At 35.0% G+C, this 11,701-nt stretch overlaps 1 protein-coding gene across 2 annotated transcripts; it reads right to left on the reverse strand.

Moving 5' to 3' along the window:
- Positions 1–6,740: 6,740 nt before the first annotated feature.
- Positions 6,741–8,572, reverse strand: LOC148873953 (amino acid permease 6-like). Of its 2 annotated transcripts, XM_088981439.1 has the most exons (5): positions 8,385–8,572; positions 7,933–8,263; positions 7,752–7,838; positions 7,395–7,609; positions 6,741–7,243 (listed from the first exon to the last, which is right to left on the reverse strand). In XM_088981439.1, exons 1-5 carry the CDS (start codon positions 8,449–8,451, stop codon positions 7,059–7,061), a joined length of 885 nt encoding a protein of 294 aa, XP_088837565.1. In that variant the 5' UTR covers positions 8,452–8,572; the 3' UTR covers positions 6,741–7,058. The 2 variants fall into 2 exon arrangements, 1 of the variants encoding a protein (XP_088837565.1); XR_016110860.1 differs by lacking the exons at positions 7,933–8,263; positions 8,385–8,572 and having other exon boundaries at positions 6,926–7,243; positions 7,741–7,872.
- Positions 8,573–11,701: the final 3,129 nt, after the last annotated feature.

An 11,701-nucleotide genomic window follows, 5' to 3' on the forward strand; every position in this document is an offset into this window, starting at 1 on the left:
TTTTGTATTTTAGAATTTAGATGAAGACGAGAATTCTAGATTAGTTATTATGGTGGTAGCCTATTTATTTTGTTCTCTCTTGTAAGTGCTTGTGGTCTGTTGACGAGTAAGATAAGAATAAATGAGCAAACCTGATATACTCCAATGAGATGGATGGCAATGCAAACATTGGCAAAGTCAATAAGCCAAAAGTGTTCATAAAATCCAAAACCAGTAAGAAAGTTTCCTGGTGCATCATTCCCAAACGCAGCATAGCCAATGCATCCACATGGTATGTAGAACATGGCTGTGGTGGAGACCCCAATAAACGAAGCCCTCTTCATCACTTTGTTCTCAGGGGGACTTGATTTTAGTGTGTCCTGCAATTCATAGTTTGCCTTCAAGACGTCAAATGTAGTATATATATATATATATATATATATATAGAAAGTGAAAAACATAGCAATGATGGCTTGTTCAGAAACTCTTGCAGGCATGGTTTTCAAAACCAGACCGGACTGGATGGATCGGAAAAACCGGGAATAAGTCAGGTGACCGATTTCTTTTTTCCCTGAAACTGAGATTTCTCAAAAAACTGTTGATTTTGGCAATAAACCACTGACCCAGGCAGTTAATCACTCAAATCATTCGTATTGTTTTGATCATTTTTTATTTTTCATTTATTTTTTATTTTTTTGTCAGAACAGGCCGATTGTTCAGTTTGAACGGTCAGACCGTTGGACCCGATAACCGGACCCATGACCGGTTCAGTCTCCAGGTCGATTTTAAAAACCATGCTTGCAGATATAGAAATTGCATATGGTTTATTTGAAGAGGGAAAAACATGATTGGTTTAATTTAATTTAGCAACCACGGTTTTATGAATTAATCAAAAAGAACTAAACAACAGTTGGGGATTAAGCTGAACCATCTTAGTCATTGGTTGACAAATGATTCAAAGAATTGTCAGTATATTTAAGTACTACCCACTGCCTTAAATTTTAGGAATTTTTTGCAACTACTTGATTATATTTTTCTGATCAAATAAACATAATTCCTCTGATGCTTTCCTCCAACCTGAGAAAATTAGGGATCCAATGGAGCATCTTAAGAACAGTGAACGATGCATGAGGTTGTGTACCAAGTTCAAGCACATGTGCCGAATCTAAGACTGTAAGATTGTAATTTGAGTGGACCCAACATGATACTGGCCCAACCCAATCTCATCTTTTGCAAGGGTAAGTCCATAGTCTTTGATGTTTGGCCTATGGGCAGGAACTTGGTCAGCACCTAGAAATTCGAGTTTGTCTCTCGATGTAGGGCTGTAAATAAATTGGATCAGATCTCATCTCGTAAGAGCTGGATTCGGATGTCCCTTATTCCTAACAAAGGGGCGGGACCTACTCTTCACAAATGGACACCTCACAGACATATCCACCGTGCATTAAAAACATCTCCCATGAAAAATAACAACAAATATGAGATATATTTCCAATACATAATAGGAGGTGTGAAGAGAAGATCCAGTTTCCCTAACAAATTGGATTGAACCGATTAATAGCCCAAGGCCCTCAAACCTAATCGATTGGGCTGCCCATTGCCCCTTTTCTTCCTTTCCTCATTTGGTCCCCTACTCCTCTACCCGCTAAGGCTGCAAAATATAAGTCTTCTCCTCTATCTCTCTCCCTCTCTCTCCCTGTAGTTATGAGGCTAAAATCGGATATCTGTTAAGCTATCGAATCCGAATCATGAATTGTAAAATCCGACAGTTTAATGTTGCATTCAAATCCCCGGAAATTTTGTCGAATCGAATGGGATAGACCCTTTACCGAATTCAATTTGATCTGTTTGCCGCCCTATCTCGATGAAGTTACCGTATAATGCTCATACTAATCTCTTGACAACGATCACCATCCTAAAAAATTTTAGCCCATTCTCATTGTCTTTTCTCTTCTATTTTGTTTTCTTTTTATTTTTATATATCTCACATTTAAATGTCTTTTTTCTTGATTTGTTAAATAGATCACTATTTTTGGTTTTACTTGCGTAGGGTTTGATAATGCTAAAATAAGGTTTGATTTAGGAACGTTTTCAAATGATTGAGATGGCTCATGACTAAAATGTATTCATCTTTTTAATATTACAAGAACACTTGAAAAGAAGAAAAGCAGATTGCTATGATTATATTATATAGATTTGTAAAATGAGCCTTTATGCTTTCACTTTATGAGATGGTATTTAATACCATATTGCATAGTAACCAATGTTTTAAAAACCGATATGGAGGTTGAACTATTTTTGCCTCTGGGTCATGGGTCATTGGTTTGATCGGTTAGGTTGAATAGTTTAGACCGTTAAGTATATATATATATAGCTTGTGAAAGGCTCGACTCATGGTCACCCCTAACGATGAAACTGCTAGAGTCTCTAAGAACAAAGAACGTGAGGGCTATAGAATTTTTTATTTATAAAAAAATTATTATTTATCAAGTTTTTATTTAAAAAATGTTGTTATCAATCATAAAGCTTCAACCGGTTGCAAGTCATGGCTAGTTGAGCACCGATTCACGTGCCAAAATTTTAGTGGACTTGAAGAGGAAATCCCTTAGAGTCCAAAAGCATTGGATTCAGAGTCTCTCTAGTGGTGGGTACACATTCAACCATTTGGATTGAATAGGTCAACCCATGATGCCATAATTAAATAATAAAAATCTAAAAAATATGAAAATACAAAAGAATTATAGGTGGTTAGTCAATGGTTCAAGTAATAGGGTTAAATGAGTCAATCTATGATATCATAATTAAATAATAAAAATTAAAAAACACATAAAAATACAAAATAGTTATAAATATAATGAAAACTTATGAAAAGTTTGTGCACACCTCTAGTATTATATATTCATTATATTAAAAAAGTAATATAATAAGAATTATATTATTTTGTTAAATATGGAATAAAATAAAGGGAAAATTCCACTTTAGTACTTTGAACTTTGGGGGTAGTGTCAAGTTAGTAACCGAACTTTCAAACGTGTTGCTATGGTACCTAAACTTTCAAAAGGTGTCAAGTTGGTCTCTATCATTAACTAACCATTAGTTATTTGATAAAAATGTTAAAACTACCTTCAAAAGAAGAAATTGTTCATTGTTTTTTACTTCGCTAACCAAGTCAAATGGTTCAATGGCTCAATTAGATATAACACAATGTTGTTGACCAAGTCAATGATTTTTATATAACCAAGCAATTTGATGATAAACAGATCTAGAATCATACTTAATAGGTCAATCGGTCTAATAAGTTGATCTGACTATAGCCTAAAAGACACCGATAAAAAAACAATGTTTTCAAAATAAATTAGATATGCATTTCCCTTCTAATCAAGCAAAATCATCCACTTGTGATGTCATAAATTAAATAATAAAATATAAAATATTTTATACTTTATAAAAAGTCTAAACATGTGCTTACCTTAATATTATATAATTGTCATGTTAAGCAAAAGTATATATAAAAATGAGAATTATCGTCATAAAATACATAAGTTAGAAAAGGATAATCATTGTCTTACCTATGGCCCATTGACCTAGTCAAATACTATAGTTGTTCGGCCAACAAGGTCACTTGGTGTAGACCAAAGTCAATAGTGTTTTGCAACAAGGCAGTTTATGCTGAGAGTCTGAGACATTAACAGGTTAATCAATTTGGTTCAACCACAAACTTAAAATAATGACACGAATTCATATTTGTTTAATTACTAGTATTTGTGACATGAATCCTAATAAGAAAATTGAAATTATATCTTCATCACCACCACCAATTGAAATTGTCCATGACAATAACTAAGTGAGGGTAGATTTAAGAGAATATTAGATAAGTGTCTCATAGTATAATCTTGTACATGTAAATAGGGGTGCAATTGAACCAAGCTGATTTGAACTTCGGCATGTCTTAGCTCAATTTGACTAAAATACTACTATTTTCAAGTTTGAGATTGATTCAAATTCTATTTTTCAATTAAATATTGGTTTGAAATCTCAAAAAAAAACTAATATGTTTTTATATTTTATAATATATATTATAAAAACTATAATATATATCCATATACCTATATATAAAATTGTCAATTATATAATTTTGGTTTTTCCAATTTTATCTTTACAAATTTCTAATAAGACAAAAGTAATCATTACACTTTTTCACTTTCATATTTGTCATTAAATTTTTTTTAATTATTTACAATTATACCACCATTTAAAAGAAAATTAATGAATTTCATCTCTTTCTTTCCTCCCCTAATTCTTTTCCTCTCTCTCTTGCCTAATATTTAGTATTTTCAATAGGTTTGGCCTGGTTCAGAATTGCTTGTACCAGTCCCATTCCAATAAACTTTATTTATTCATTTATTTATTTTACTAAGTTAAATCAATTATTATACATAAAATTTTATTTATTTATTTAACTATTTATTTATTTAGAAATAATTTACTAACAAATTATTATTAGTTCAATATTTGGGGCTATCAATCCCCTCCCAATAAATTTTATTTATTCATTTATTTATTTTATTAAAACAAATAAATTATTATATATAAAATTTTATTTATTTAATTTACTAAATTATTTGTGTATTTAGAACTAATTTATTAACAAATTATTATTTGCCCAATATATAGGGTTATTAATGGGTCTGGTCTGGTTTGGGATAGCATGTACAAGTCCTATCCCAAAACTTTTATTTTTTCATTTATTTATTTTATTAAATGAAATAAATTATTATCCATAAAACTTTATTTATTTAATTTACTAAATTATTTATTTTTTAGGAATAATTTACAAATAAATAATTACCATATCCTCGTCCCTGCTAGCGGGGACAAGGTTATCCCAATCCCTGTCCCCACAAGGATCCTCACTCGTGCTTTTTCTATGGTGTCAACCAATAAAAATCAAAATAGTTAAAATTTACAATCTCCTATGAAAAATTTTCTAAATATACTTTAACATATTTAAATATATTTTTGAAAATATTAATATACATATATATGTAGATACATGCTTACATATATACACATATTAGCAAGGATCCCCAAGGGCGGAGCTTATATAGGGGCCTTAGGGAAAATTGCCATCTCTAATATTCGTTGCTATATTGTTAATTTTATAGAGAAACAATGCTTTTTATTTCCTCATTGTATATATTGCTATTCTTATTTATTCTCAACTGACCCCATTTGTACCTTTGTAGCTGCCAAGGGAAAACTCTACCAGATAATAAAAAGTAAAAGACAAATAATATTGTTTAGAATAATTATCATACAATCAATTATTCTTCCAAGTTGTAATAATCTTTGTACATTATGGTTATAAAAAAAATCTAATAATATATTTTTTTTCTTGATTCTATTTTAAAAAAATATTTTTCATATTAAATAAATTTACTATTGTATATATATTTTTACATTAGATATACATGCATGGCACGTGCCCTTCATTTATACCACCTATACTTTGTGGGCATTAACACTTAACCCTCCTAAACATTCATTTGTGACAACACACCCTTCACACGCTTTTCAAATTCCAACACTTTGCTCCCTCTGTTAGCATTCCACCAGTTAATTTCAAAAGAGGTTCTCATGTGACTGTCATGTGTTGAGTTGAAATCAGGCCCCCACAAGATAGTTTCCCACAACGTCCCATAGCACATACCAATTGTGTATTGGGAACATCTTTTGATGATGTCTCATAATTTCTGGTACTTATCATCGGGAGATGTTCCTAATACACAGCGGGAATGTATTGTGAGATGTTGTGGGGGACTGATTTCAACTCTCATATGTTTGTTAAACATTTCTAAATCCCCAAATTACGCTTTCTTTAATGTGCTTTGCCTTTCTTAACTATTTTCATCACTATGAAAATGTATCTTGTTCGTATGAATCTTGAAAGGACATTTTAGTGAATTAACTTCTTCCATTAATCCAATTAATGCCAAGGAGGTAAAGTGTTAGAATCTAAAAGTGAGCTAAACATTTAATTGGTCACATTCAAATTCAAATAACTAGTTGAGATAACCTTAAAATTTGAACTCGAATTTAGATTAGAATGTGTAATTGTATTTGCACTAGTACAAATGCATGGGAGTGCAAAAGAATGCAAATTCTAGTGTAATTTTTTTTTTCAATTTCTTTTGCAGGGCTAGAGTAGCCCGTTCACCAACACATAACCCCCCCTTCCAACCAGCTGGTTGGGATTTGATCTCAAGTCTCCACTACGACCAATAGGAGACCTTACCAACCAGCTGGTTGGCACCTTGCAATTTTTTGCTTGAGGTCTTATTTTTATTTCATTCGCATATTGCCATCAAACAAAAAATTTAAAACAAAAGTATATCAGAATTTGCATTCAAATCATTTACACTACCATAGTTTTGCATCACTGCAAATAAATTTGTCCTACAACCAAAAGCAGCAAGCTCGATTCAATTACAACCCTACTTGCAATTGAATCCCTTTTTGGCAATTCTGCCCTCAAGGTTTTGCTAAGAGCATGATATTACATACCACCAAAAAAGAGGAGCATCAACTGCATCGATCAAATAGATATGGCTACTTATTGCAGCAATATTGCAGCCCTTTCTTTTTGGGCTCCATTTGTTTGCGATACAAACATCGAACGGGGGTATTTATGTACCCCGGTTCGCATTTGTGAACCTTTATTTGAAACATAAAAAAGTAATGATTATCAGAGCAAAAATGTATTTTCTAATACCTTTGTAGAAGATAGCATTATAGTAGCTATTTTTTGATACAATTTTGTTCTCTTTTGATAATTAATTTTTTGACCAAAATTAATGCATTGGAGCATAAGATAGTTGGAGCATTTAATGATGGGCCCACAGTTTTGCACCCATTTCAAACAAACAAGATGAATGCAAAAAGGATTTAAAATGTGAATGGTGCTTGCATTCATGCACCAAAAAATGGATAAATATGTAGTGTATATATTTGCGTTTGCATTGCAACTAAACGCAGCCCAAGTATCAATCATGCTCCGCTGCATCTCTGTTACCAAATTTCTATTTTAAGAAAATGAATATGGCATAAGATTGGCTTGCCTGTATCTCAACGAGGACGGGAGCGAAGCTGTAAGAAAAGGCAATATCTCCAATGGCCTGGAAGATCCTCCACACCTTCTCAGTCTCTGTGACATCCACTCCAACTTCGACCCCTCTCCAACTGGTCCTTACTTCATGGCTTCTCTCTGCAAATATACCAAATAGCAGGGAGCACCTTACTTGAGCAAAACGAATTACACCATGCATGCATTCAACAAAGAAGAATCATATCCCCCTTACTGTATCCCATATCGATCTATGTTTCAGTGTTTTTTGAATTAGTTGCTAATTACCAACCTGCAATTTTAGCTGCAGCGAGATCGATGCCTATAAGAGAATAAGAAAATGACATCAGAGCTGCGACGATAGAGAGCCAAGAGAGCTTGTGAATGTTTGGAATTTGGGACAGAACTATCTGAATGCCTGCGAAGATGATTGTGTAGGGATAGTTTGATACTTTGCAGTTCGCATGGTGGCCGTTCATGTGGAAGCAGTTGGACCTTTTAACTGCCCTGGTCGAGATAAAAATGAAAGAAGAAATCGATCACCAGCCATTCTAACAGCATTTACAAATACACATGCAATCAGCTAAAGCTCATGAATGAAAAGAACAAATTTTCAAGCTTTGATGGAGCATGATTACATATGCCATACTGAGAGATGCGGTGATGGTGAATCCAATGGTAGCCCCTGCAAAACTTCCATATTGAGCTATTCCACAAAGCTGAACCTTGATTCCACCTGAAGAAAGTAAAAAAGAAGGAAGAAAAGCAATAAATAAAAGGAAATTAAAATCAGAAACCCATCAAAGATTTCAGACTTTTAAGGTCACCACCCTCTTGGCATATCAAGGTTTTGAATTTGAATTTTGAAGGGCTCGGCTCGCTTTTGTTTCTCATTGAATGTTGTGCTCTCAGAGCTAAATTTATTATCTAGATTGGCTCTCACAACGTCCATGTAGGTATAGTTTCTGTTGCCAGTAACAGGATCAGGAGACCTGTAACAGTCAGCGAGAAGAGAGGATGTGAAACAGGCGATGACTGAAAAGAGCACGAGAGCAGCAGGTCCAGCAACCCAACCCAACTGAGCTATAATCCAAGCTAGGGACAGCACTCCAGATCCAATAACAGTTGTAATTAAGTGAGCACTTGCGGTCATCAACGCCCCTTGAGATCAAAACAAAAACAAAACCCAATACAAGTAATTAAATTTAGAGAAGATTAAAGCTCAAAATAATGAATTTGATCGAGTCTGATCAGAACTAAATTTTGGTTATAGAAACAATACCAGTTCTCTTTACGCGCCCATCGTCGTCCAAATTCTTATTGTCGATACCCATTTCCATCGTCGCCATGTCGGAGCTATTCTACGATTCTTACAGCATTTAGTTTTGGAAGGAACGCAGCTTTGACTTGTTTGAGGATGGTATTTGCTCATTTTACAGGCGCCCCATATGAACTCTTGGTCTGACATCGGTAGCCCATACTTTATCAGCAACAGGAGTTTTGCTTTTCATCCAATTAATGTCATTAATAATTAACTACATTGGGTTGTGGAATTATAAGTTTGGCTTTGGGCAAGTCGCAGGCGTTGCTAGTGCTCCGAAGTCCAAACTCGAAGTCCAAACTCGAAGAACATGCAACAATTTAGAGAAGGTGAAGATAAAATGAGAATCCAACGCAACTCTTTCTCTTCACTGACCAGAAACCAGAGCTTGGATTGCGTGAAGCAGGTGATCACTGTTGTTGGTATACGTTTGTCGATATATTCGAAACTATGCTGCAGCTCCTTCATTCCTGGGGATTTGTGCCACCAAAGCCGTTGATAGTAGTTAATGCACCTATGCGTGGTGCTTGGGAGTTGGGACCGATACCAGTGTCTACGAAATCGGTACCACATCATCGATTCTTCGATTATTTAGCTGTTTGGTTTGAGAAATCTCCAAATTGATCAGAAATCTATAAAATCGGGAGAGGAATCATCATTTTCGATGATTTTTCTTTTGATGCTCGTTCTGATTTTTTTAGATGACTAGTAATTAAGAGCATGTGTAGAATTTTTTTCATCTTATTCACTTGAATTTTGGATATATCATATATTCATAGTTAAGATTGAAATTAAAAATTAATAAAAATAATATTATTAAAAATTTTAAAAACAATCATTCATTGTACTTTAATAAAAATAATATATTAATATTTATGATATATGAATATATTACGTTCATGATCGGTTGTAATATATAATCGAATTCGATTCGATAAATTAATCAGTAAAAATTTCTTATTCAAATTCAACTAGTAATAATATTCATATAATCCAAATTCGATTCAATTATGTCAAATCTCAAATTCCAACTTGGATTTTCAAATACCATTTACACCTTACTCTTGAATGCAAATAGAGTATTTTGGTAATTTAACACCTTTCATCAACTTAACAATTGGGGGGTCTTTGTCGCAACTTAAAATTAGTTTAGAGGGATCTGTCACAAATAAAAAACCAGAGTATCTGTCACAAACCCTATAGAATAGGTTTATCAGTGATGACGTCATCAAACAAAATCAGGTTTTTTTTATCAACTTAGCAAAATGGAGGCTGAAAGATTGCAAATGCATAAGGTTGTATTTTTAATTAATCTAAATGGGTGATGAGGTGGCTGGAAAAGTGTTATTTTTATTAATTTAAGGCTATTTGGCTGATACCAAATTTAAGATCTATTTATGAAGCTCAGGGTTTCATGTAAGATCTAGTTGGAAGATGAGGTATGGTAGATGGTTTGGAGTTTGAGAGGTATAATTTCTTATATAGTTTGATTGCAGATCTATCTAGGGTTTGTTAGTCAATAAAAGGCATTACAAATATGGGTATTAAGTGATTGTTCTTTGCCAAAATGTCAATTCTACTAAAGAGCTATTTGACTTACATCAGAAAGAGGTTGGAATGATAAATATTGGAGAAGCATTCGTTTTGATTTGCCATGGTGCTTGGGCTGGCCCTTGAGGTTGGCCATGAGACCATGACAGAAATGCTCATCTTATTGCAGAATATATCTTTGGACATTAGGCGAAGGCTTCTCTTGAAGTCATTTTTCTCATAGATGGCCCGCTTCAAGGGCGGAAATTTCTCCTAAGATTTGTTTGGTTGCAACCCACAAACAAGTACAAGAAACATATTTCTATTTCACTTTGGCTATTCTGTGGGGCTTTGCTAAGGCCTTTGGCATCTTCAAGTGGCCCCAACTCCTTGTGTAGGTATATAATGCTTGCTTAATCCCTCAGCACAAAGAACACTAGACTGATACTGCACGGACACTTGTGATCAGTCTAAACTCAGCCTTCCCTTTGTGATGGGCCTATAGCACATCATAGGTCTACTATAAAGCTATAGTACATTGCAGGTCTGCGATGAACCTACAACCCATCGCACACCCACGATGAACTCTCAAATGCTACGACATCCTGGTTCATTAAAGACTAAACCCAAGTGTCACCCGCATGTGCGACTTCGAAGGAACAACTGCGACAAGGCACCACGTAAGTCTAACAAAGCTTCACCCGCCAGTCAGTGACATCACTAGCGCCACGTCAATTAAGTAAGCCGCATAAAGGGCAGTAGCACACGTGGGCCATGGGGATCTCCGAGTGAAAGGAAAGCAAATCCTCAAAGAGATTCCCATGGGACACATGGCGAAACCCCAACGGTGCCCTTAATGATTGGCAGCAAATCCAATATTCCCTTTCTTAGTAGAAAACAAACACCTTTAACACCTTCCTTTTAGGATCTCGGGTCTCTCCCATAAATAGAGATCCTTCTCATAATGAAACACACACAATCATCTAGAATTCCCTCCACTGATCCTTTAACCCGCCACCCATTTTCCATGCCCTGGTCTCTCCGACTTGGTTCTCTAGTCCACAGTCTTTCTCTATCTTTCAAAGAGACTACCTCTCTAACCTAGCTGTCACCCTACCTACACCTTGTAAGCACACAAGTGTATATGAAGATTTGTATAATAGATCTCTTATTGCAGAAATCATAGAATGTGCTCTACTACTACAAGAAAAACGGTCAAAGCTAACGGATGTAGGACCATTGGCATAGCCCTTTAGATTGCTGCCTTAGATCTAAGGCAGCGTTCATGAGTCTGCCCCCTAAACCACTATCGGCATAGGTCAAGACCCCGAACATAGACAAAAAAGACCTTCGCCTTCGAGGTCCAGTCCGACACAGCTCAAGCTTTCCTAAACCGCCGGTATGTCAAAACCGTCGGTATGTCAGAATCGCCAGCTCAGAGTTAATAAAGGCAATGGTCTGGACTGTTGGCTTAGATCTCTTTGGACCGCCACCTTAGGTCTGTCAAAGTGTTTCTTTCGTTTTTAGGTGGTGGTTTGGACCGCCAGTTTAGATCTCTTTAGACCGCCGCCTTAGGTCTGCCGAAATGTTGCTTCTGTTTTTAGGCGGCGGGCTGGACCACCGGCTTATATCTCTTTGGACCGTCACCTTAGGTCAATCAAACTGTTGTTTCTGTTTTTAGGTGGCAGTCTGGACCATCGGCTTAGATTTCTTCAGATGGTCGCCTTAAGTCTTTTCTGTCTAAGACT

Source organism: Nelumbo lutea, chromosome 1, assembly GCF_056320005.1.
Source record: "Nelumbo lutea isolate HS-2025 chromosome 1, American lotus-T2T, whole genome shotgun sequence".
Lineage (NCBI taxonomy): Eukaryota > Viridiplantae > Streptophyta > Magnoliopsida > Proteales > Nelumbonaceae > Nelumbo > Nelumbo lutea.

Excerpts from the sequence above, each read along its gene's own strand:
- LOC148873953 (XM_088981439.1), bottom strand. The coding sequence starts at position 8,451 with ATGGCGACGATGGAAATGGGTATCGACAATAAGAATTTGGACGACGAT. Across the intron at positions 7,839-7,932 it reads AACCTTGATATGCCAAGAGG|GTGGAATCAAGGTTCAGCTT; the intron begins GTGGTGACCTTA and ends TACTTTCTTCAG. Across the intron at positions 7,610-7,751 it reads CACCATCACCGCATCTCTCA|GGCAGTTAAAAGGTCCAACT; the intron begins GTATGGCATATG and ends TATCTCGACCAG.